The sequence below is a fragment of the Diospyros lotus genome, chromosome 7, assembly GCF_014633365.1.
Source record: "Diospyros lotus cultivar Yz01 chromosome 7, ASM1463336v1, whole genome shotgun sequence".
Taxonomy (NCBI): Eukaryota; Viridiplantae; Streptophyta; class Magnoliopsida; order Ericales; family Ebenaceae; genus Diospyros; species Diospyros lotus.
Window position 1 is genome coordinate 17,461,266 of NC_068344.1, and position 27,263 is coordinate 17,488,528.

Consider the following 27,263-nt stretch of genomic DNA (forward strand, 5'->3'; position numbering starts at 1 on the left):
GAGACAGCGAGCCCAATCAAAGCCATCCGGGCGGAGGGAGGGAGGGCCCAAACTATAGCCATAGCGGCGCTGCACAATACGCGTACATTCTGTGCGTAGAAGAATCCCACCTTCCAAGTAAAAAGCAGAACCCAAAATAATAACACCCCCCAAAAAAAAAACTAAATTAGAGAGCGAGCCACCTTTTTGACTCGTAGTCTGTTTCTCTCTCTATCTCTTCGATCCCGTACGATCGCTGAATGCCGATGCGCCCCGAGCATCTCCGGCCCCGCTAGGTACCGTCAATTCGACTTCTGAACTGGGTTATGGTCGAATTCCAGTGGGTTCCGCTGATAAACCCTGGATTGCTTTCCTGGGTCGTCCAGCTAGGGTTAGGGTTTTTTTTCGTGGAGGTGTGTTCTTACTTCTCTGTGAATGTTCGTGTTCGAAACTGGTAATTCGAGTGTTTTTTGTTGAATTGAGATGGGGTTTGTTTGGTTTTGTCGAGTTTTTCTGTTTTTAGGTTTTTGTTATGCTCGAAGACTTTGTATGGTTTGGAGTTATCTGGTCCTTTGTATCCTCTTGGGTTTCTATGATCTGTAGAGCTGATAATTGTTTCGTATTGGTTTTCCTGTTAGTTGATTTAGTTGTTGCGTCGAAAAGTCTACTTGTACTTGCAGCTTTTAGGATTGTCTTTTACCGCTTGCTGAGGTCGAAAAAGGATCTTATTTGTTTTTTATTTTTTAAGCGCCGTAGAGTTTGTTAGCAAGTTTTTGAAATTTTTATTCGCACCCATACAGTATCTGAGTTTCAGTGTTTTTGCATGCTTTAGCACTTAAATGATTTTAAATTATAGAAAAGTTTTCGTTTGGTATAATTGCCTTTTTCTATTATAGTTTGCACTGTATTGTGTTTGTTATGTGGAAAAAGGAAAAGGATTTCAATACCAACATTGACCGCCCCTTGCTTGCTTTCACCCAGTTGCCTCATTGATCTGGCTGACAATGTTGGCCTATATATCACTTTCCGTGGCAAAAACTTGCTTTTTTGCAGCACCATTCCTTAATGGAATATGCTGAATTACTGAGATCGGTTCGGAAAAAAAATCAGAAACTACTGTTTTTATAATTGATATTTAGTTTGGCCTTTTACTAAAACATGATGTGCATACTAAAAGATCTTATTTCAACTTGACAGATAATAACTTCAGAAGTAGTTGACTTATGCACTGAAATGAGGCATTGACAGAAATCCTTTTGTCATGTTAACTTTGCCACGGGGAGTAAATTATGGCAGGAACTTCAAGATTTGAGTTAACTTCAGGTAGTTCAGACCCAAGTTTTGTCAGCAACAATTCAAATGGATCAAGGGGCAATCATGCTGGTCCGAGTTTGGATAGATCAGGGAGCTTCCGGGAGGGTGGTGAAAATCGGATGTTTGGACCTGTGACTAGTGCATCTAGGGTGAGCGGGGCAGTGGTGGGGAATTTGCCTCCCTTATCAAAGTGTCTGATGCTAGAGCCTATTGTTTTTGGCGGTCAGATGTGTACACGGTCAGGCGAATTAAGGAGGGTTCTGGGCTTTTCTGTTGGTAGTGCCTCGGAAGAAAATTCTTTTGGGGCTGCACATCCTAGGCTTTCACCTCCAGGGGTCATGGAGGAACTTAAACGTTATAAGGAAAGTATTATAGATGTGAATAACAAGGCCAGGTATTTTATTTTATATTTTCATGTACATACTTGTTACTGGAATTCACCTTTTGATATTCTATATGCTATGTTTTCTGTTAATGCATTTGAATTCCCTGCATTTTAGTTTCATTCTCCATGTTTTTTTCACTATTATTTATTGGGAAAAAATGTCCTTTCATTGTCAGTTGTCTTGTCTGTTTTTGGTTGAAGGAAAAGGATGAACCTCCTTATTGTTGCTGATTTGGTTAGAGAGTAGACCTTTCATGTAATTGGGATATTTCCAAATTTCCTCATATTGCAGCTTGTTTACTGAAAGATATAATTTTCTTTGCAGGGGAAGAGCAAAAAAGTTAGACGAACATATTCATAAATTGAACAAGTATGTTGAAGTTGTGAACTCCAAAAAGCAGCAAAGGAATGAGCTGTCAGCAAATGAACGATCAGGTGCATTGAACTTGAAGATGGGAATTCAAATTCCTCGAAACCCTACAGATCTTGTGTCTCAAAGAGTGGATGATCGGCCTAAGACTGCTGTTCTCAATAAGCGTGTGCGCACATCAGTGGCTGAAACTAGGGTTTGTAATTGATATAATATTGTTTACATCATACTGCAAGTTACTTCAAGCAACGTTCACAAACTCTTAAATTTGCTATTGATGAATCCATAATTTTGTTCTTTCTATTTTCTGGTCCAACATTTTTTCTTGGATATTTGATCCTATATTGCTTTTCCATTTTAAACTCTAGATGCTTCTCAAAAAGGGCATCCCCATTGCAAAAGGCTCCCAGTTTTGCAAGGATTGGGGAAGGGCCATTATTGTTTGTAACTATACCCTTGCTTGGGAAGGAAGCTGTTTCCATAACTTGAATCCCTTGAGATTCTCAAAATTGTTTCCATATAAAAATGAAAATTATATTAAAGAACCATGTTCTTAAAGTTTTCATTGTTTTAAATCTTGGAAGAAACATCACAAGTAAAAGTACAGAAATCTTAACTAAATGGTCCCTCATCAAATCATTGCCTGAATAAGTAATGTGGCCACCAACTCACCCAATAAAAGGTGATAAAAATGTTGGGTTTGCATCTCATATCCCATCTTTTCTTGATTAAATCTTATTGACCTTTATGTCTTAATTTTTCTTTTTCTCTGAAGCTATCATTAGTTTTCTGTGTCAGTTGATTATAGAAACTTATTTTTTTTTCTTCTGAATATAATTTCAGGCAGAATGTCGTAGCAATGGGTTAGGAAGGCAGTCTTTGGTTATTACAAAAGATCGTGATATGCTTAAAGATGCTAGTCCTGGTTCTGATCTGGTTGAAGAAAAGATTCGCAGGCTACCCGCTGGAGGGGAAGGGTGGGACAAAAAAATGAAAAGAAAACGGTCAGTAGGGAATGCTTTCACAAGACCTCTAGATAGTGATGGAGAATTGAAGCAACCCATGCATTATAAGCTTAGCAATGAATCTGGCTTGCAATCTTCTGATGGCCATGGCTTCAGGTAAGATTCTTATTGTAAGAGGATCTTGTGATGTATCATATTTCTGCTGGTGTAGAGCTCTTAGTGCTGCCTTTTGGTGTCCATCTTGACGTTTAATTTCCTGAAAGTGATGCCAATCTTTCTTAAATGATTTTGGAAGCTTATTGCAGAGAACACATTATTTTCTCATTGCTTTGCTGAAAATAAAAAATCCCATTTTCAGATCACTTGTTTCAAGAAGTACAAAAGCTTCTTGGATTGCTTCACTACTGTTCATTCTTTTCCTGTTGGTAACTTAATTTTGACTCAGGTCTCTTTTTGTTTTTTGTTTTTTTTTGATACTTAAGGACTCAGGTTTCTTTATTCGGAATGTGCAGCCTAAGTGTCTGACTTATCCTCAATGGACAATACTAGCCTTTTACTTTGTTCTAATAATAAAACTGAATGTAACTTCGAAAAACAAAGTTACTCAAACATGCTTGGAGATTGAGCTGTTGCCTTTTGAACAACATTCAAAAGAAATCAAGTGTGTAGTAGATTGGAATGAGAGGCATGTAGAACAAAAAGGAACACCCATTATTATTAAAATTATAACTTTGTTTGGTGATTTCAAAGATTATTTCTTAGTAACATATATATGATCTATTTTGGAGAAAAAGAAGATTAGCATGAATCCTAAATAAATTAGGAACAGGTTTATTTTATTCCAAATAAAGTAGGATTAAGTTTATTCTGTATTTTATTTTAGATAAAGACAATTTTTGGGAGATTTAGAGGGATTGGAATAAGAAATGGCCAAAGGAGATAAGATAATTATAGGAGTTTAGAAGGGAATGGATTTATAGATATACATGGAGGTTAGGATTTGAAGAACAAAAAAGGGCAAAGTTTTTTTTTTTTCTTTTTTGAAATTTGCCATTACATATGAGCTCATTATGAGAAATGAGATAAGCACTTGGTCACATATAAAATGGCTTATTAGTTGCCCATATAGACAACTTCCTTAAAAGAAAAGAAGATTGCTTATGATGTAAGGATTGAAAGGTTGTATGGGGACAATACCTTACCACTTAACATAGACTTGTGGTCCTTGACATCCATATCTTTTTTTTTTCCTTTCTAAGTAACATCCATATCAAAAAATGGAGAAAAAATAATGCAAAATGAAGCCCAAAAATTAGATGGTGGGGTTTAAAAGGTGAATAGCAAGTTATCTTAAAGGAAAAAGTATGTGGCACAAGAGATTGGACTATAGAAGGACAGGCTAATGAAATGTGGATCAGGATGACTACTACTAGCTATGACAAAAATGGTTCTAGGAGAGTTGAAAGGAAAATTCTTGAACAAAAAAGAGTTTGCTGATGGAATGAAGAGCTACAAGAAAAAATCAAAACTAAGATATCTTGCTGCAAGACTTTATGTACATGCTGCAACGAAGAAAAAGAGGTATATTTTGGCCAAGAAAAAAGCAAAGAAGGAAATTAGTGGAGCAAAGTCAAAAGCTTATGAAAATTGAAACCAATAACTTGGCACAAAATATGGGGAAATACATATATCTATATCTATATATATACACACACACACACTAGCTAAGGCAAGATGAGGTTTATTTTATCCAAAACAAATTAGGAATATGTCTATCTTATCCAAAATGGGGTAAGATTATGTTTTCCTTCATATTTTGTTTTAGATTTTTAGAATTATAGTCTTTAAATTTCTATAGAATTATTTTTTTTATAGGATGAGGCAAATACTCCTCTTTTATTGATATTAAATGTACAAATGTACTTAAAAAAGATATTGAATATACAAAATGTGTATTCTTTCTTAATGTCTTGGTATTTCTATGCTCCCTTTCTCCTTTATTTCGCTTATATTCTCCTCTTCTCTTGTCAATTTGATCTCTCGTCCCTTGGTTCCACATCAATATAATTCACTGAAGTGAACTAAAATTAGCACCTAGCTGGGCTTCTAAGGCTATTGGTGTGTATAATTAGTCTTTGGAGTTTGGATGAAATCTTGTCACATAAGTTAGAAGTTAGAAGTGGTTAGGAGGAGGGTTAGCTCCCATTCGGCCCAATATTGCTGGACACAATAATTTAAAAGATTAGATATTAAATTTAATCTTTTTGTTGTTTGGCGATACGAATGCTTATGCTCATATTCCTTTGCTGTGACGTGGCATCACTGGTAATGCATTTATTAGCGAACATTTTCATGATTAATTGTGCATTACATAATTTTTGGGACGTTTTATTGACTTCTATTTTGAATTTATCTGTTCTGTATTCACTCATTGGTCGCTCTTGTTTTTTACGTTGTACTCAAACATTGATTATTTTGTTCTTGAAACTCCTCACATTCCACAGATCAGGACCTACCAATGGAATTAGTGGCACTAACAAGTTAGATGCCAGTTCTTCACCTGGCAGTTCTTTTGCTCGAGCAACAGCCAAGCATGATCAAGAGAAGTCTACCCTTATGAGGGAACTCCCTACTGTTTCAAATAAGGAAAAACTTCTTGCAAAAGGGAGTAATAAGTATGTACTGGAATTTAGACTTGTTCTGCTCAAAATATGTGTCAGACTTTGTCATAACTTGTGTGTTTTGTAAAAGGCAAGCTTGATTTTGCCTTGTTTTTTTGTTTTTCTCTTTATGCTGCATAAGATATTCTTCCAATTAAGTTTTTGACATTGCAATTGTGTCCTGTGTTGTAGGTTGAATATATGCGAGGACAGTCACATTAGTCCCAGTCCATTGACAAAAGGAAAGGCTTCTAGGACACCACGAAGTGGTCCTGTAGCAGCTCCAAACTTGTCATCTAGCATTCCCCGTGGAACTGGATTACCTGAGAGCTGGGAACAGCCCTCAAGTGGAAGCAAATTTCATTCATCTGGCGGGCCTAACAATCGCAAACGTGCTATGCCCTCAGGATCATCTTCGTCACCCATGGCTCAATGGGGTGGTCAAAGACCACAAAAACGCACCAGGAGAGCTAATCTGTTATCGCCAGTCTCAAATCATGAGGAAATGCAGATGTCATCTGAAGGGTGTTCTCCTTCTGATTATAATAAAATCAATTCCCGTTCAATGAATGGCCCTCTTCTTTTTCACGGCATGGCTAATGGCAACCAGCAGATTAAAGTGAAACTTGAAAATGTTTCATCCCCTGCCAGGTTTTCTGAAAGTGAAGAATCTGGTGCTGGTGACAATAGGTTGAGGGAGAAAGTTATGGCTGGTGGTGAAGTGGAGGAAAAAGTTAATGCTGTTCAGAATACTGGGCTGTCATCTTTTTTTCATGCTAAGAAGAATAAATCAGTTTCTAAGGAAGAAATTGGTGATGGTGTGCGGAGACAAGGACGAACTGGAAGGGCATCTTCGTTTCCTGTGGCTAACATCTCACCAGTAAGGGAGAAGTTGGATAATACTGCCACAACTAAGCCCCTTAGAACTACAAAACCTGGTTCTGATAAGAGTGGAAGGTACTGATTTTTCCTTAGATATAATGAAATTTAAATATTCCATTCACCTTTTCTTATGATTTTGAATATTGATAAAGTGTTTTACTTATTTATTGCAGCAAAACTGGCCGTCCTTTGAAAAAACTGATAGACCGTAAAGGCTTTTCACGTCGTGGGCAGATTCCACATAGTAGCTCTCCAGATTTCACTGGTATCAGTTTACACTGACCTTTCATACATGGATGCGTACATTTTATGTTGGTAGTTATTATCTGTTATGTTTTCCAAAGTCTCTTCACTTATATCAGTTTTTTCAGAAAGAAAAATATGAACTTCAATTTTCAGTGTTATCTTGTTAATAATCTTTTCACTTTTAGGTTTTTAGTGATATTATACAATTAATTACCAATCGGAATTTGTATATTTGGTGAAACATTCTCTGTCTAATGTGCTACTTCAAGTTGAAGCTTTTGCCTTTCTTAATGTCCTATTGCTCTGTTGTCACTGTCCATCGTGGTTTTTGTTTCTTATAAAAATGTCTGGTTATGACCTTGCTTTTGTACATGATGTTCCAGGAGAATCAGATGACGATCACGAAGAACTCTTGACGGCTGCAAATCTTGCCCGTAATGCTAGTTGTATGTGACCAATACACACACACACACATATATATGTATTTATACATGTGCAGAAGGTTTTATAATGACTCCTATATGGGTGTATATCTTTACCTGTATTTGCTTGCTTCTGCAGATAACGCATGTTCTGGTCTATTCTGGAAAAAAGTTGAACCAATTTTTGCCCCTGCCAGCTTACAGGACACTTCCTACTTCACGCAACAGGTGTGACTAGAATCTGCAGTGTTAATGCTACCTAATCTATTTTATTCAGTTTTTTTATTTCCTTGCTTCTTTTACATGGTGGTGTTGATTCTTTACATATTTGTGTCTTGTTCTTTTGGATAAGGTAAAGAGGGCAGAGGAGCTTCATGAAAGCTTGTCCCAGATGTTCCACTTCAGCAAGAAGGTTTTGTTTTTGTTTTTGTTTCTCTACAGGCAGATAATTGCACACTTTTCCAGCTTTATTTGTTATTGGAAGGAACATGTGTTAAAATATTCCAGCAATTCTTTTAGATGAAATCAGTTGTTTTGTTGATTTTTTCTCTTGTTAAATCTATTTTGGTGCTAATGTCCATATCTTCTCATGTGATTAATGTGGTGGTCTTGCTTAACCTATTCTGTTTTGTTCTCAATTGGGCCAGAGGTCTTAACTCTTTTATAATGCATCAACAATGATTGCATTTTTCTCTCCTATTAGGTGGGATATTCTGGCTCTTCACCCTACTCTATCCATGGTTATATGCTCTATAAGACCATTATATCCTATGTCATGTTTAAGAGTTTTTCGCCAAGCTTTCTTTGTCTTCATCTATTTTGCTTCAAACTTCTTCCATTTCACCCGCTTACCTCCATTTACTAGTCTTTCTCTTGCATTTACAAACTATTTCAACTGTGTCTTGTCCATTTTATCTTCCATAGGCACCTCCTAACCTTATTATGTATTGTATTGTTTATAATTCTATATTTTCTTTCTTGTATGGATGCATGACGCAGCGTGTAGCGCGTGTATAAAAAACACACACCAAATAAACCCTTGAAAGAACAAACTTCAATGGTCGAAGCTTGGCTTTCAAGAAAACGCAAAAACAAGACTGTTTTGCTAAGAAAACCCAAATAGGCTGCTGAAATTTGATTGAAAAAAACTTGATTACAAATTCTAGATCCTAGGCATATTTATAGTATTTGGCTAATCCAAATCCATCTGATATTTATAAACAAAATTCAACTAGAATCCTAATAGAAATAAATTATAAGTAAAAGTTAACTAGAATCCTAATAAAAATAAAATCCTAATCAAACATGAAGTAGAATCCTAAATCAAGTAGAAAAATGAAGTAGAATCCTAAATCAAGTAGAATCATGAAGTAGAATCCTAAATTAAGTAGAAACATGAAGTAGAATCCTAAATCAAGTAGAATTTTAAAACTTAAGAAGTATTAAAATATTGTTCCGGTGCTACTATTCCGGTGATACTGTTTCGGTTTGGTCGGGTCGGCCTTGGGCCGGGTCTTGATTAGTGACCGCATCATTCACCTCCACTTGAGAAAAAATTCAACCTCGAATTTTGATCCGAGTAGGACAAATCCACATTCGGCAAGTACAAAGAGAGATTAGCCACATTGAATGTTTAGAAATACCCATATGATTAGGCAAATCCACAATATAAGCATTATCATTGGTCTTCTTTGGAATCTTATTAGGACCATACTTCTTTGGCTTGAACTTGTTCTACTTTCCTCCTGGAATCCGTTCATTTTTCAAAAATATCGTGATTTCATCTCCAGCCTCAAATACCTTGTGCTTCTTATGCTTGTCAGTTGTTGCCTTGTACTTCTTATTTGTGCAACTTTTGCTTGACATCTTCTTGAACCACTTGAACTTTTTTGCTAAGAGAACATGAGCAAAGACATTCCTCCCCCTCTTGGCCTTATCTTCGTTGGCATGGGTCCAACCATCGCCATGTTTGTTGCCCTCTACGTCCATTGTATTATTACTGTTAGATTGAGGACGTTGAACATTCCATCTTGAGCGCTTCTCTAATCTGATAGATCTTATCATAGGTCCTCCTTTCATCAGTTTTCTTGATTTTGATTCCTTCGAATTCATCTGTAGATTTTTCTTGCCTGAATAAGCATTCTTTTGCAACTGTTTCGAATAAAGGCTTATTCCATGACTACCAGCAGTCTCTCCATCACTTAAAGTATTGATGCTTGAATCCTCCTCTAGTCTAAGCACTTGATCAGCTATAGCAGCAGTTGTTATATCATTCTTAGTTTCGGAATCTAATTTTAGATTAATATCAAAAGCAGTTGCACTACCCGAGTTAACTAGTCTGAGAGATCCAACACCCCTATTCACAAAGAGACCCATGTGACCATGTTGCTTTTGCAATTGCGAAGGTGAATATGTTCCTATTGCCTTCGATTCAACTATGTCAGAGCCTGAATAAACTGTAGAAGAATTCGCTACCATGACCTCCATCTCCTTTACAGTCGCAAGCCGATCAAAAGAACCACCACCATCCTTAGGTTGTGAAGCAATGCTTGAGCCCTCGGGACTAGAAAATACCCCAGTATGAGTCAATAACCTTGAAGTTTTTGTCATGTTAGCAGCATAAATTAGACGGCAGCCCTCGATCACCGTCGCGAGGTTGGTTGCTATCGTTACGTTCAAGATTGGTCATCTAATTAGTTGATTAACCGCTCTGATACCACCTGACGCAGCGTGTAGTGCGTGTGTAAAAAAAAGCAACGGGAAATAACTCATACAATGGAGCAACAATTGGAGCGAATCCGCAACCAATTGGGCTTTTTACAACGAGTTAAGGATAATTGAAACCGGACTAATGGCGTGAATCCAGTCGGCTACGTTAAACTGGGAAGACCAATGATGGATGATAGCAATGATGAGAATGATCTTGGTCGCATGATCGCCAACCCTAGTGGTAAAGAGGTTAGGAGGAATGTGCAGCAACACAACCATTGGGAAAACGATGAGTATAAAGTAAAGAACGGCTTTTCAATGAGTTTGGAGCTTGATTTTGAAGATTATGTTGTCCCAGCAACCTCAACATTTGCAAATTCAGGTCTGATTTATGTTGCTAACATGACAAAAACTCCAAGGTTATTGACTCATACTGGGGTATTTTCCAGTCCTGAGGGCTCAGGCATTGCTTCACAACCCAAGAATGGTGGTGGTTTTTCTTATTGGCTTGCGACACTGTAAAGGAGATGGAGGTCATGGTAGCAGCATAAATCAGACCTGAGTTTGCAATTGGTCTTCTCGATTTAACGTAGTCGACTTGATTCACGCTATTAGTCCGGTTCCGATTATCCTTAACTCGTTGTTAAACGCCCAATTGGTTACGGATTCACTCCAATTGCTGCTCCATTGTATGAGTTATTTCCCGTTCTTCGATTGCTTTCCAAACCGCGAGCAGCCCCCGATCACCGTCACAAGACTGGTTGCTATTGTTACCTTCAAGATCGGCCATTTGATTGGTTGATTAACCGCTTTGATACCACCTGACACAGCATGTAGTGCGTGTGTAAAAAAAACACACCAAATAAACCCTTAAAAGAATAAACTTCAATGGCCGAAGCTTGGCTTTCAAGAAGACGCAAAAACAAGACTGTTTTGCTAAGAAAACCCTAATAAGTTGCTGAAATTTGATTGAGAAAAACTTGATTACAAACTCTAGATCCTAGGCATATTTATAGTATTTGGCTAATCCAAATCCATCTAATATTTATAAACAAAATTCAACTAGAATCCTAATAGAAATAAATTCTAAGTAAAAGTTAACTAGAATCTTAATAAAAATAAAATCCTAATCAAACACGAAGTAGAATTCTAAATCAAGTAGAAACATGAAGTAGAATTCTAAATCAAATAGAATTCTAAAACTTAAGAAGTATTAAAATATTGTTCCGGCGCTACTATTCCGGTGATACTGTTTCAGTTTGGTCGGGTCGGCCTTGGGCCGGATCTTAATTGGTGACCACATCAATGCACATCTAGTGTAACATCTTGTGCCCATATTTTGCACATAGTGGTACCTAACTGCACAGCTTTTTGAGCTATACAACAAAGGTAATCTTATAGTTGTCCAATATTAATGTACTAGGTCTACCTGCATGGAAAGCTCATTTGCAATGCCAGAAGGGTAAATGGCCACATAGCTCCTTGTAGTGATTTACATTATGTGGCTAATGATACCTTTGAGTTGCATCAAACATACTTTTGTTTATGGTACTGCTGTTGGTTTACTTGATCATTTTCCCAAACAGTGATGTGTTGCAATTTACTCCCATCCACCATTTCTCTGTCTTAGGAACTAATCAGATTTAATACGTTTACAATTTCATACTTGAATTGAGCATACTAGTTTTTGATAGTCACCTCACTTTAAAGATTATAAATTATAATCATGCGGTCAACCAACAAAAACATAATCACGAGGCTTAATTCCACGAGGTGGGTTTGCTAAATGAATTCTAGACCTCCAGGCATAATCCTGTGTTAAACCATCCTAAACAATTAAGTGGAAATGATAATTTAAGAATATCCATATCTTTTCCATTTACAATTTCCAATTTACCAATGGTTTTGAGAAATTTTGAAAAGAATGGTGGGCCAACATTTTTGGACAGGTCAACTATCATCTACCTATTTCGAAATTTGGATGCACTTTTAGAATGCATTATTCCCCCCCCCTCATTTTCATATATCTTATGCTAAGTTGTATGGTATGCCTGACTGTTTCTTCGACTTGCATTTTCTTTATTGAGGAGGGGGGGGAGTTGGAGAAAGGGAACGTGTAGTCAACATGCCCTTGGAATTATTTTCATTTATGGTTTGTACTTAATGGAACTAGTCATCAAACTGAAAAGGAACTATAATAGTTTGCTTTAGAGAAGTATATTTTAAATTTGAATAGCTCATATTTTTTCCTAATCATCTAATGTTCTTGCATTCCTTTGCATTTGCAGGGTGATCTTTCGCATGAAGAAATACCACTACCTGATACAGTTGGGTCTGGAGAAATAGGTAGAATGCAAAATAAGATTGAATCAAAGGAGTCAGCTGTGATGGAGTTTACCGATCAATTTCACAATTTTGATACTTTTTGTGGAAAATTAGATTCAGAAGGAAGATTGAATAAGGCTACCCCATTATACCAAAGAGTATTATCAGCTTTGATTGTAGAAGACGAAATTGAAGAATTTGACGAAAATGGTGTTGGAGGATATGCTTATAATGATTTAGGTTTTGGTACTGAGCCTAGAAAGAGGGATAGAATGGAATTTGAATGTGAGTCATTTGCCACTCAAACTCAGAAAACTTGTGGCGGAAACAGGTTATTTTCTTGTAATGGGACTAATATGCCTAGTAGAAGTGTCATCCATAATTCTCCACGGAATGATGAACTGTGGCAAGAAGGAAGTGGATTTTTGCATATTGACGTTGGGGTGTCAGATGGGCTCACGGGCAATGATCTAGATGGACCACAAAACGTACAAACAAATGGTTTCATCATATCTCCCTTTGATAGCCAATATGAGAAAATGTGTGTGGAAGACAAACTCTTACTGGAGCTGCAAAGTATTGGCATATATTTGGAAACTGTGGTAAGTTTTACTTAGTATGGCACATGATATTGATCTAAATGGTGTTTCTCATCATTAAGTAAAATGCGTACTGGCCAATTTGGTTGCTAGAATTAAGCATACAACATTGCACATGCATCACACTGCAACTTCCACTATGGGGATCTATACATGTTGGAATTGAGTTGATAAACCAAATATCTATTCATGTTAAAATGAAACAAATTAATCATTTCTGTGATTATAGGAATAAATTTTCTATCAATTTATATTTGTGCCATGAAAGTGATATAAGTAGTTTATTTTATGTGAAGTCATACAATGATTTTGGATTGTGTCTCATGTGTCTTGGTCCAGGCCAAGAAGCACGAGCATTTCTATGACCGTGTATTGTGTTTGACATTTTTGACAATGACACTTCGTCAGCCACTACCATATTCATGTCTCTACTCATGCTTCTTAGCGTGCAGTCTAAATGGACAGGTGGCTTGTGTCTGCCCAATATGTGTGTGGTTTTGAAAATTAAATGAAAATCCATGATGTATTCTTGAACCAAGTTAATTATCAAGTCAAGGTAGTGTTATGAGATGAGGGAGACCAAAATCAAGTGTTTTTAAGGTAAGAAATAAGAATTGAAATATTGGAGTTTATACACACATATTTGAGGACATTTAACTGTTGGTATGACCTTGTTGGAGATGAATGGATACAAAAATTTATACTGTCCTGGGTGTAGTTGCAAACAAGGCATACTTAAAAAGGAGTGATGTTCAACCATGCTAGCTTGTTGGTGTTCCTCACACATTGGCTTATCTGTCTTTGTACCTGTATCCAATAGATAGGTCAAATATGTGTGTGTCCAACACTGTGACATGTAGTGGTGATGACTTGTGGAATACATAGAAGCAGGTGTCAAGCATTCCACATGGGATGCCATCAATGATGAATTATTTGGAGTTTGGAAATGCTCATTCTGTTTTCTTCTCTCTTCTTTCTTGCTTTCTTCTTCTTCTTCTTTTTTTTTCCTGATTTTTTGAGAAGTTTCTAAGGGTGAGCTTTGGTAGCAACTGTAAGCTTGCTCCTTTTGACTGGAAGTTATGGGCCCAAGTTGTGGAAACAACCACTTTGCATAAAAGCAAACAGAAAGCTGTGTACAAATACATCTCTTGTGGGGCACTCGTGTACTGGAGACACCCTAACAAGTATCTGAAATTGATTGTTGTTTTTAAATTGTAATTATGTATTGGATTATAATCGTTTTGACCCTTTTAGTTCATATATTTTTTGGGATAGTTTATTGATAATTGAATTTAGGTGTCTCTTATATTAGTGCTTATTTTTTTTTTTTTTTTTTTATGGATGTAGCTAATAAAATGCATATATTATTTATTGTGTTCTTGTATCCATTTCCTCATTTTTTTTCAAATTAACTTGACCCATCCTTGTACCTGTGTTCGTGTTCATGCATGTGCCATGTCTATGCCAAATATTGTTTGCGTTCATGTGTTTGGGCACGGACATGGATGAACAACCTTCTAGGTGTCCTTCCATCATGGTTTATGGGTATTTATTTCTTTGCCTTTTTCCTTTCTCGACCTCCTTTGGGGGGTTTATGTTATTGGATCATTTGCAACTGCTTGCTGAACATCTTCCTGAAACAGTAGCAATCTAGTTTTGCATCTTGCTACTGTGGTCTTCCACATCTATTATTATTTTGTGTTTTCTTCCTTGTTAACATTTTTTCCCCTTCCATTCACACACTATTATGTCTGGAATTTTGCTGCAGCCTGATTTGGATGATACAGAGGATGAAACAATTGACCAAGAAATGGTTCAGCTGAAGAATGGACTTCATCTACAAGTTAGTCTGCATCATTTGCATCTCTATTTCTCAACCATATTCTTGTAGAAAGTTAAGGGCCTGTGCAAATATAGAAAACATTTTCTAATTTTTCAACTCTTAATTTTTTATTGAATTGTTGAATCTCCAATTAAAAATTAGAAAACTTAATTTTCTCATTTTTAAACTTCATAATATGAATTGGAGAACATAAAAAAGGATGTTCTCTAAAAATGATGCAATTGGTTTTTGGAACGGAAAAATATTGGAGCATGCTTAGTTGTAAAATTAGAAAATGTATCTACAACTTAATGGTCCCTAATGTTTCCAAGAAAAATGGTGTTGCATCCATATTTTAGCTTTCTCCGTGCATATACTCGCGCTGATATTTTTATTATAGATTGATAAGAAAAAGGCATACTTGGATAAAGTACATAAAGCTGTTGAGCAAAAGAAGGAGGCAGAAGCACGGTAATACTCAATAATTTGGAATTTTTTTCATTTTAGACTTTTTAGCTTTTCTTGTTAGGACTTTTATTTTAAATTTTTTTTATCGTCATTATGCCAGGGAACTTGAGCAGGTTGCTATGGATAAGCTTGTGGAGTTGGCTCACAAAAAGCTTTTGGTAATCAGTTATTTCTTTGTCAATCCTTGATTTGCTTATTCATGAAGTTTTATTGTTTAGCTGCATATTATGCAAATATTGCCACTAAATGTTAGTGAAAGCTGAGGCATAACCCAATATTGATGTAAACATCTTATATTTATGGGGCTTTTTAATTACTTGCTCACTCACCAATTTGTGTAATTTGTGTTATTAAAGTATGTTCTTTCGGCTCTGAGTGCATTGCTATTAGTATTAGTTCAGTTCATATAGTCACCACCCACTGTGTAGTCTAGTGCATTCAAAGATTTTGTCTCTGATAGCCACTGCCGCATTAAATGAGGCTACCTAGATTTATCTATCAATTTATCTGAGAAGCTAGTGATGAATTTTACTTTTAAGTGTTTTGTAGCCACATTATTCTAGTATTTACATGTTTGTATAGCTTGGCTGCTGCAGAAGTAACTATGAAATTTCTATTTGAAAAAATTAACAGGCCACTCGAGGAAGTATTGCTTCAAAATATGGAATTGCAAAGGTGTCGAAGCAAGTTGCATTGGCCTTTGCAAAGAGAACTCTTGTGAGGTGCCAGGCTTTTGAAGATTCAGGAACAGGTTGCTTTAATGAACCTGCACTTAGAAGTGTTATTTTTGCACCCCCTTTGGCAAATGAGGCAGAACCTTCAACTGGTGATTGTGTCGGAGTTGGAAATAGTAAGCTTCCAAATTCTCTTAATCCCATGCTTTACCTCAGAGCATGCATTCTGCCATTCCTAAGTTAAAATTGTTTTACTCCCACAAATTCCCTCATTACCTTTAATCTTGATTGCTTTCCCTTTTACTCCAAATTTTTCTTGGACACAGGGGAGTTTGGTTAGGGGTTGTTTTAAATTGGCAGAAATGCATAAATCTGTTATTTGTTTCTATATGATGCCTCCAAACACTAGTGACCGAGATGTTTATTTTAGTCTACTCCGTCAGCCAATTGTGGTATTGAGTGGGTTTTGCTCTTCTTACAGGATCCTACAGCGGTGCTGAGCAGCATGATCCGCAAAGGGGTTCATTAGATGCATTACAAAGTTTCACTCTTCAATCTGATCAGGCCTTTGCCAAAAATGGACCAATATCAAATAGAGGGAAGAAGAAAGAAATTTTACTTGATGACGTTGGTGGCACTGCTGCCTTGAGAACCACATCAACTCTAGCTACTACTCTTCTGGGTGGAGCAAAGGGGAAGAGAAGTGAGAGGGAGAGGGACAAAGACGTCTCAAGTAGAAATACTGTTGCTAAAGCTGGGCGTCCCTCATTGAGTAACCCTAGAGGTGAGCGAAAATTGAAATCGAAGCCCAAGCAGAAGACAGCTCAACTATCAACCTCTGGAAATGGATTTAATGACAAATTTACTGAAACCAGTAGTCATCCGGTCTACCCACGGGTGGCCACAAATGGTAGCAACAACAAGAGAGAAGGTGGTATGATGCCACCCAGCACCATTCATCGCGATCCATCAAAGGAGAGCAAGGAAATCTTGGAAATTACGAACATGCCGTTGTCGGAATTAGACAATATAGATGAACTAGGAATAGGCACTGATCTTGGTTGGCTGAACTTTGATGACATTGGTTTGCAAGACCACGATTCGGCTGGCCTCGAAATCCCCATGGATGACCTGTCGGAGTTGAATATGTTTTGATGACGACAATAACTGTACATTCTTGTTGTTGATTCAACTGTTTAGATGGAGAATAGCTGTTTCCTTCCTGTTTACTGATTTCTTTTTCTTTTTCTTCTTCGTCGTCGTCATCTTCTTAGTTCTTTTTTTTTTTATTTTGGGGATTTCTTCGGGTTTGGGTGGAAGGGGGGGCGCGGCTTTTTATCTACTATCTCATCTCAGGCCAATTGGCGCATGTGTAATTATGGCCATTATTCTTTGGATACTTATAATATTAACTACAGTAATTGAAAGTTTTCTCATTGTTTATGGGGAATTTCTTCTTGTAATGAATTGCCATTTCCTTTCAACCCACCCGCTCTCTTTATTTTCTTATTTTGTCAGTATTTTTATTTTTTATTTTTCTAGCTAGGCTATGTGAATATGAATATAAACGATCCTTCCCTTCCAGAAGCTGCAATTATATCTAAAGTCTGTGACTCAGTACCTTTTTGATTGTGGCTATTAGGCAACCTCGGCATCTATTTTCCTCCTTTTTAACTTACGGAAAGACAGTGAGAACCAAAGTGAGTTATAGGTACAGTTGTGCAAGTACTAGGACTAACACAACATTTCAACAAGGAATATCAACACTTGACCAAAAAAAAAGTATATAGAAAAGATATCCTTCGATGGGTTCTCAAATTTGAATATGTGGTAAGGATGCTGTCTGGTGAGAAATGTCTCATTGATTACAAAGGACTCAGTACTCGCATTATATGGCCAAAGACAAAGACGTATCAAAGCAGGGAAAGAAAGGAGAAAAGTATAAAGATGACGTTGGAGCATGCAAGCACACTGTGTTGTTGCATGCCATTCTGGCACATATTGCTCCAAAGCAGTTATTGAACATGATGAACCAAGACTAGAAGATTTTCCTCATTGCTTGGATGCTGCTTTTGTGCACAAGAGGTTCCTCTGATTGCCATGTTTGCCTGATAAAAACAAGCCTTCAGAATTTGCATTGGAGCCATATTAGCTCTGTGCTTAAGTACAGATGGGATCGGCCAATGCCACAAGGATTTACCAGATTGCTGAGAATTTTGTGTAGTGCTTTTGTCTAAGTTGATACAAGCGAAAGCACCTTCCGTATAAACGTGCCACAGCTCTGATATAATTTGTGCTGTGGTTAGTATTGAACTAACATTACACCTGAACCATCTAGCAAAATAACTGTAAGTTTCTCCACGAGTGGGATCCGTTTATGCAGGCATCGAGGAGGGTTCTTCCTTTTGTCACTTTGCAACAACAATAAACAAGTTAACTTCTTACTTTGATTCAGAGTGATGGCACTGTCCCATGTAATCGAGCTTCTTTAACTGCTCGTCAAATAAAGGGAGAGGAAGTTTGATGTCCGTTTAAGGTACTCTGTTTCAGACAAGACCGTTCAGGTATGCTATATGTCTTCCCAATCAATCGATATGTCATGATGATGACTCAGCTACTTCTTCGGGTGGTTATTTATTATGCTCTTGTGCCACATCAACAGCTATTTTACCTGCTTTACATGAGATTGGAATCAGTTGTTCAACTGTTCGCAGTGCAAAACTTACATCTGGAAGATGAAGACCCAAATTGTATTGCTCTTCGTTAAACTCAGTCCTCTTTAATGTTCTCTTGTAAGTCTCTGTGGCAAACCTCGGGTGCCCCCTGGCAATTGATACCTGTGGTGCAATAGAGAATTTAATGCAAGGGTGTAACATGAAAAAGTAGAATACAAGAAACTCAACAATATGTACCACAAAATGCTTATCAACTACACAGCAAAAGATGACCAAAGACTGGAGAGAAGAAATCCCATAGCAAAACCAAGAAACCTGGTTTCAAATACTGAGGAGATGACTGTAAATTTTGTATTTCTTAGTTCTTACAACAACATAATCTTACAGATACATAAGACATGAATACCTCCTTGAGATAGACTCTATTCCTGCTCCAGGGATTAATTGGTTACGCAAATTTAATTACCCTCGTGCCCTCTATTTGGCAAGAGATGCTATAATTCAGCAGTGAATAATCAAATTCTCTCTCTATCTCGACTTTGAACTAGGAATGAACAAGAAATCACAAAAAATATGTAAGGTAAATAATCTAAAAACTGCCAAATGAATAATGAGCAAAAAGGAGTATCATCCCTCACCCATAAAATTAAGGTTAGACAAACTGAACTCCTTCCAACAAAAAACAAAGCTATCCGAACTCTCAAGTTCCCTCTTGTTCTTCCCCTTCAGAAAACACACACACACACACAAACACACAGATATGTGAAGTAAACCAAAATTCTCTCTGACAGCTGTGAGGTCTGGTGCAACCCCAAGAACTCAAAGAAATCACAGTGGCCAACATCACCCATTATATCCCCAAAACTTAGACATCCAACACCACCTGATGATAATGAAGTAGAAGATGGTCCCCATCTCACTATGCACTCGCACAACAATCCAGATTCAGTTGCCAGTGCCTGATCAGGTAAGCATTCATAAGAATGACATAAAGGGAAGCTCTCCACATAAGCTACAACACTTCCACATAGCTAGAGTTGCTCGTCAAAAAGGAATCTATAAGGAACCTATAGTGGATGTCTTCCATGAGATGGACAGCGTGTCCAATTCTTTACCCCTTGCCATCCAAAGGATAATCCTAAAGCACACACACACACAAATCATCAGAGAGAGAATCAGCTTCCCAATCAGAAGAGTACAAAACTGAAAGTTGTTCACTTAACAGCACGTGGCCACACCATCTAACCGGACCCTGACTCTAGTCCTATTTACTACTTCATACTGAAATCTTAAAAAGATGCCCTGCAAACCACCACAATGACAAGCCAAAGACAAACCTCATAATGAGAAGGAATCTGACCTGTAGACCAACCTCCCAACTCATTACTGCATATACAAATAATGACCAAGTGATACTTGAACTCATTACTTTATATACAAGCTGCCATGCTCATGATCAAATCTCCACACCCACTTTTCTAGCATTTTTATTTTTTATTTTTTAGGTCTTTTAATACCTAAGCCACCCCTGCCACGTGAGGGACAAACTTGTTAGAAAACACGATCTGATCATACGCAGCGGAAAATAAAATCTGATTTTATTGGTATCACGTTTTTCAAATCTTACGGTTAAATCGAAGACACAAAAGCGAAAAGTTACCTCGAAACGAAATCTGATTTTGTAGTTGATAACCCGCCTAATATCTCTCACATGTGAGATGCCGAGTTAGTCCACCCGAAACCGTCAAGACTTCAATAGACTTGAGAGAAAAAGGGACACGAAAATTTTCTCTAAAATTTCCGTTTTTGATCCAACGAATTGATTGATCGGATTCTGGATTTAATGTTATATTTATAGACAAGAAACCCTAAAACCCTAAGTGCTAATTGGGCCGGACTTTAGGTGTTAGCAAAAAGCCCAATCCAAAATAATTAAATAAATAATCATATTACTTATTTAATTGTTCTTATTTCTTAAATAATTGCACTTATAATTTAGTAATTCCATAATTACTAAATTTGCCCCATTTTTCTTTTAAAACGATTTCTATTGGGTGGGACTTTCTGGGTTCACAATTAAATTGGCAACGAGAATTAATCAATTATTAATTCTCGTAAATCACGAGTAACATCTAGCAATATGTCATAATTACCCAATTTAATGTGAAGCGGGAGTGTGAACCTTACACTACGGTGCCCTGCAATACAGTCCCTCTATCATACTATATCCCGACGAGATATGAGATCACGGTCAATAGGTCAAATCTCTCGATCTCGTCGTATGACCAAATCCAATAATCACACTTGACTAATATGACACCCTCTACGGAATCCAAATTCTGTCGTCATATTACCTTGGCCAAGGATTTATCGTCAAGTGACCATTGGATCGCATAGGATATCCTCCTCGTATATCTCGAGGTGATAGATTCCATGTCTGATGCACACGTACCTCGTGTGTCACTGAACTAGGCACATAGATACGTACGACTATCCCTGATTAGGACAGCCATATAATATCGCTGATATCCTAATCCACTAACACACAGATATCCATGTCATCTCAAGTCTAAGGACTAATGTAAATCCGTAGTTAATATTGAATCATTGACCCGTGAGATAAAACCCATGTGATTCAATATTAATAGTCCCGTTCAGTGAACTTGTTCCTATAACGAGCACCCACTCGTCTTCCTTCTGTATCTTATACAGAGTGGTACGAGACCCACCAATCTTGTCTTTCGGTATCTTATACCGAACAAGGAGGAAGACGATGTGCCAGCCTTTGCGAGTTACTAATTATTCAAGTTAGGAACTCTATGGCCAGGAACATATTTATAGTATAACGTATTGTGGATTATCCGTCTCGATTATTCTTAACAATTAAGAATGGTATCCACTCCTTATTATACTAAAGGATATTTATATGTTCAATTCAAATCATATTGCAAATTAAATTAAACATAAAACTTGCCATTAAATAAGGTTTAAAGAATTACAAGATTAAGCCCTATTGTGTCACTAGAACTGGTCTTAAGGGCTTATATCTAACAAAACTTTGTCCCAATTAACCAATTAACCAAGTGATACTTGAACTCATTACCAATACCACCCCACAAAAGCCTCTTTCGAAGTTCTGGAATCTCTTAATTTATTGAAACTAGAACATAATAACAAGAAGGTATATGTAGAAGGCTAGAGGAGACATGTTGTGTAAGTGTATGCTTGTCCCTTTTGAAAGGCATTGCCTCTTCTAAGAAACTAATCTTTTTCTGAACCTCTTGATTACCCTATTTGAAATAGCGTTAGCTTAAATGAAGAAACTAAAGGTAAACACAAAGAGATAGTGGGGGAAGGCCTTCCCCCTTACAACCAATTTTGGAGGCTAACACATCAAAGTCCTACGGGACCTCCCCTTCCCAATGACAATGATCTATGCTAATACTTGTCCCCAATAATAATGATATTTTGATCCTTGTTTCTAACTAAAAGCACATTTATATATTCCTATTTCAAACTCTCAATTCCTCCAAAATCAGAGGAAATGGTTACTTTCTCCCTCTGGAAACGTTTTTCCTCGAGCGCCTTTCAAAGATCTCATATTTGTGTAGCATTGCAACAGTATAGAAGCATAAAATGACTATCATCATACTGTCTAATCAAACAGCATTATAACTCTTCATCATGACTCTAAGAGCTCATTGAAAGGAGGAGGCAAAACGAAAGAGAGAATTCATTGAAAAAACTTACCATATGCATCCTTCCCAGCTCATAAAGCCAAAATCTCCACTCTTTCAATTCTTTTTCATCAACTTTAACAAAAATGTTGGCCCAGTTAGTGTGATGAAATTCCACGAAGTCTAGTCTATATCCAACTCCTGTTCCTATAGCCTTGACAAATGCTTCTTTCAGACACCAATACCTGCATAAGTATCAATAAGGCATGGTCTGTTAGTGAAAACAGTATGTATATTGAACATAATGATTTCTACTTATACAACCATGGGTTTTTGAACAATATATAGGCAGAGGAAAGCACAAATTGAGGAAGCTAATAACTACACAATCTCTAAACTAGGAAAAGATTGAAAAGAGGAATCAAACTATGAAAGGAAATATTACAAAAAGGAAACAAAAAAATCCTCCAGAACTGATATGAATCTTCCAACACTCCCCCTCCAGCTGGTAAATAGATATTTGTTATTCCTAGCTTGCTAACATTTGACTCAAAGTCTGGCTTTATTAGGGCTTTTGTAAGAAGATCAACTTCCTGCAGCCTTGTTAGTATATAGTGCAAGGTGAATGTCCCTGGGAGTACTCTTCAGATAGCAAAGAATCTGAATCATTGCTTCTAAATGTCTCTTCATGGGGGTATGCATGAATTGACTTACCACATTGGCGTTGTAAGCAATATTGGGTCTGGTGAAAGATAGGTAGATCAGTTTCCCCCCAAAGTGTTAATATCTCTCTCTCTCAACTAGTGGATCTTCTTCGGTAATTTTGTGCTTCCAATTTCGATCTAGGGGAGTCCCTGCAAGCTTGCATCCCAGTTTCCCTCTCTTTCAGTAGATCAAGAATGAACTTCATTTGAGAAATAAAGATTCCCTTATTACTCCTAGCAATTTCCATTTCAAGAAAATATTGTAGGTGCTTGCAATTGACCTTTTAATATGATAATTTCTTGTGTGTCATCCCCTGGTAATCACCATATCATCTACATAGTCTATAAGTATAGTCCTTTCCCCATCCTAACACTTTTTCACAAAGAAGGTATGGTTGGCCTGACTTTAGAGTAATTGAATTGCTTCATAGATGTATTGAATCGAGAAAATCACACTCTGAGGGATTGCCTCAATCCATACCATGCCTGCTCTGCCTTCTTCGAACCCGGGAGGAAGTTTCATATACACCTCTTCTTCTAAGTTCCCATTCAGGAATGTGTTCTTTACATCCATCTAATGTAATCCTAGTCCAGATTGGCAGCAAGAGAAATAAGCACTTTATTGGAATTCAACTTGACAACAGGAGAAAAAGTTTCCTTCTAGTCTATACCATAGGTTTGAGTGGTACCCCTGAGCAATCAGTCTTGCCTTGTATTTGTCTATGTTTCCATCAGCATTCAGTTTTGTGGTAAATATCCACTTACACCCAACAACTTTCTTTCCTTCGGGTAGAGGAACAATATCCCAAGTCTTGTTCTCATTAAGTGTTCTCATTTCTTCCATTACAGCTGCCTTCCACTTTTGATTATGAAAAGCTTCATACACATTGTTAGGAATCTTTACATGGTCAAGTTTTGAGGTGAATGTCCTATACATTGGGGACCACTTAGAGTAAGTAAGATAGCTAGATATAGGATAATGGGTGCAGGACCTTACTCATTTCCTTAGGGAAATAGGCATATATAGACCATCAATTGTACACTTACCTTCCCCAAACTGTGTCTTCCACTAGATTTGGCTCCAGGTCAGATGGTTTACTTTGCTGAGGAACTCGTGGTCTTCTAGAGTAGACTATAATCTCCTCTTGAGATGTTTTCTCGACTTCTCCCCCTTGACCAGTCACCAATCTGGGTTCAGGTTCAAAGTGTTGGACAGGAAGGTCTTGGGCGATGGATTAGGAAGTGGAAAAGAGATTGGAAGGGAAATAGATGGATCCTAATGATGGTCTATGATTGATATCTCCCCCTAAAGAGCAGCATTAGGAAAGAAGGGTTGATTTTCCAAAAAAGTGGTATCACGGTAGTTCCGGCCCCAACACTTTCTAGAGAGTATACAATCGCTTTTGCCTGCTAGCCTTCCTTAGTCCATAGAAGTAGATTAGAAGGAAGAGCGAGGGAGCCACCCCCCCTTAATGGGAAAGAACCAATAAACCCACCAACTGGGCCCAACCATTGGGATGAAATTAGGCATGCACGATCTGATAATGTCGAAGCCACTCCATAATGAAGTCCGGCATCGTAAATCGAAGTCACGCTTCGAAAGAGGCAAAGTGGATTCCTAGACATCCTTCATCCACCTGAGAGGGATCTGGTTCATCTATCCTAGGACATCTGACAAGCAAATCCAACTAAGAAGAAATTGTCGTCCAGGCCTTAGTGAAGTCCCTCACACAAAGTCTAGTCTGGAGCTAGTATTGTCAGGAACTTGAAAAAGGTTGGGGGGCTCGACATTCTTTCTTCGCAACATGAAGAAATTACCTTTAAATTAAATGGCACGAACAAAAGCAAAGGAACAGACACAATGGCACGCTCGAAGACTCCTGCAAAACCCGCGAAAAAAGAAAAGATTAACATGGCAGGTAAATAATGAAAGCTGCAAAGAGAAATGGGAGCAACACAAAAATGAAGAATCACATGAACAACAAAAAAGATAGAAGTGGAGAAGAATCTCGAAGAAGAGACATTCGGCCAAAAGACCCTCTCGGTCATAACACCCACTCGATTGTGCATCCTCCCAATCACATATTCTACCGGTCAAAGCATTTATCCTAGCAAGAAAATAATAGTCTAATCCACATAGAGCATGACTGAATGGGTTATCACCCATTTGTCAAAATGGATCACCCATGAGAAACAATGGCATAAAAGACTTAAAGCAAGCTTGAAGAGGCGAAGTGACCTTAAGAGTTGAAGTGATTGGAAGACTATAAGTGACTGCAAGGCCGAAGAAGACTAAGAGATGGCAAATGACTAAGAGCCCAAAGAAGACCGAGAGATGGCAAATGACCAAGAGTAAAAGAAGACCAAAAGAAAGGAAATAACTAAGAGCCCAAAGAAGACCGAGAGACCAGAAAATCGCCACCTTGAGGAGAGCTTCAAGGGAAGAAGTGAAAGAAAAAATAAACCCCCAAGGCCCCTATTTATAGTGGTCCAAAGAAGCTGAAAAGCACGGGAGTTCGTGCACAATACAGAAAATCCAAGAACGTAGTACCGATAAAGTCAGAAAAATGGGAAGAATAGCAAAAAAATTGAAAGGAAGGCACAAGTAAGATTTGCATGGCAAGATACTCTTTCGTCCAGGTCTCCCAGTCAAAAGAGTAGGAGCAATTGATAATCCCAACAGATAGTAGATAATTCAAACATCGGTCAGATCCAAGAAGCAGATCTAGGTCAAACCCGCAAATGAGCATCTGGGTCAAGTGTGCCTAAATGGGCCAAAATACATAACCCAAAAGCAAAGGAAACAAAGAAGGAACAAATCAAAAGAAAATCAAAACAAAACTGAGTGGGGTACCCCCACTCGGTCATGAAGATCAATGCAATGAAGACGGTCCATTAAATGAAGAACGAAGAGCAAAAAGCCAAAGGAAAGCAAGGAAGTCCCAACACTCGGCTATGACCAAGTGGCAACATGCCATCCATCTGATGCCTCGAGAGCCTCTCTTGTAACTGACAAACCCTCTTGGAGCGTTCCTCAAATCAAACCCGGGAGCCTCTTTCTAAGACCCTCCCTAGGACCCCACAAGAATATTCTGATATTCCACGAAATATGCCAAGAATATGCCAGAAATATGCCACCCAAGAAACCCGGGATGGCTGCCACGTGTCCCCCTCTCCCTCCTCTATAAATAAGAGGACCACCTCCTCTCTCAGGTAAGTTCACTCTGCCACTTCGACTCCAGTTCTTGTGCTCAACCACTCAAAAACTAACTTAACCATCGGAGGGTTTGCACGAGGACATCTACCCGCGCCCCTAACCAATTGTTCGTTTCGACAGGTCACTTGGTCATCAAGAGCCTCTCGATCATCAGGAGTCTCCCATTCATCAAAGGTCACCCATTCATCAAGGCATTTGATCATTGCAACAAGACCTCCAGGCCCCCGGGTCTCTTGATCATCATCGCACAGAACTATCAAGATCACCGTTCCCACATTACAAATTCATTATTATCTTTTGGCAACAACAATAAGAAATATAGAAACGTCTAGAAGTTGAGCAGTAGAACTTGTACCTTTTTTTAGTAGAAGAGTAGCCAAGAAAGATGCATTTATAGGCCTTAGAATCAAGTTTGCCCCAAGTAGGACTAGAATTATGAATAAAGACCGTGCACCCAAAAATTCTAGGTAGAAGGGAATCAAAAAGCTGGACAAATGGAAACTCTTGGTTTAAACGATGGAGGGGAATTTGAAATTGAAGGGTTTTGGAAGGTAGACGGTTGATAAGATAGGTAGTAAGAACCGCTTCTCCCCAAAATTGATTTGGAACATTGGTAGTGAACATGAGAGAGCATGCAACTTCAAGAATATCACAATTTTTTTGCTCAGCAATACCATTCTATTGAGGAGTATAGGGACAGGAGCTTTGATGAAGAATACCATGTTCAGTAAGGTAGTTATTGAATTCATGGGAGAAGTACTCCTTGTCACTGTCAGAACGAAGAATCTAAATAGATGATTGAAATAAATTGGTGACAAGTTTATGAAATTGCTTGAAAATGGTGCTGGTTTTGGATTTTTCTTTTAGAAGGTAAATCCAGCACACACGGTGGTCATCTATGAAGGTGATGAACCATAGAGCTTTAGTAATATTTGGCACACGAGTCGGTCCCCAAATGTCACTATGAATGAGATGAAAGGGTTTGGATGCATGATGAGAGTGGTTTGGATGATGTTTGCAAATTTGTGTAGCAAAGATACAATGCTCACAATTAAAAGAAGAAGCATCTTTATTGAGAAATAGATCCAGGTACAAATACTTCAAATAATTAAAATTGGGATGACCAAGATGATTATGCCAAAGAAAAACATCAGAATTGAAAACATTAGA

General features: G+C 37.7%; 2 protein-coding genes across 9 annotated transcripts in view; one reads left to right on the forward strand and one right to left on the reverse strand.

Moving 5' to 3' along the window:
• Window positions 1-17,283, forward strand: LOC127806014 (uncharacterized). 7 transcript variants are annotated; one of them, XM_052342959.1, is made up of 16 exons: window positions 1-392; window positions 1,177-1,687; window positions 2,004-2,244; window positions 2,892-3,169; window positions 5,518-5,688; window positions 5,866-6,630; window positions 6,729-6,820; window positions 7,185-7,235; window positions 7,363-7,451; window positions 7,582-7,635; window positions 12,221-12,859; window positions 14,625-14,699; window positions 15,079-15,149; window positions 15,247-15,304; window positions 15,780-15,996; window positions 16,302-17,283. In XM_052342959.1, exons 2-16 carry the CDS (start codon window positions 1,269-1,271, stop codon window positions 16,973-16,975), a joined length of 3,894 nt encoding a protein of 1,297 aa, XP_052198919.1. In that variant the 5' UTR covers window positions 1-392; window positions 1,177-1,268; the 3' UTR covers window positions 16,976-17,283. The 7 variants fall into 7 exon arrangements, with proteins under 7 accessions (XP_052198919.1, XP_052198920.1, XP_052198916.1 ...); XM_052342960.1 differs by having other exon boundaries at window positions 2,004-2,217; window positions 7,185-7,247; window positions 7,576-7,635; XM_052342956.1 differs by having other exon boundaries at window positions 2-392; window positions 7,185-7,247.
• Window positions 17,095-27,263, reverse strand: part of LOC127806015 (uncharacterized) — a 17,226-nt gene continuing 7,057 nt past the window's right edge. The window contains exons 4-6 of one of the 2 annotated variants that reach the window (XR_008024319.1): window positions 22,246-22,417; window positions 18,021-18,657; window positions 17,095-17,928 (exon numbers count right to left, since the gene is read on the reverse strand). Coding sequence is in view for 1 of the 2 variants with exons in the window: in XM_052342961.1 (XP_052198921.1) it covers window positions 18,451-18,657; window positions 22,246-22,417 (379 nt within the window). In the remaining variant the exon portion in view is untranslated. Of the gene's footprint in view, window positions 18,658-22,245; window positions 22,418-27,263 lie in introns of both variants that reach the window. The other variant, XM_052342961.1, reaches the window with a different exon arrangement.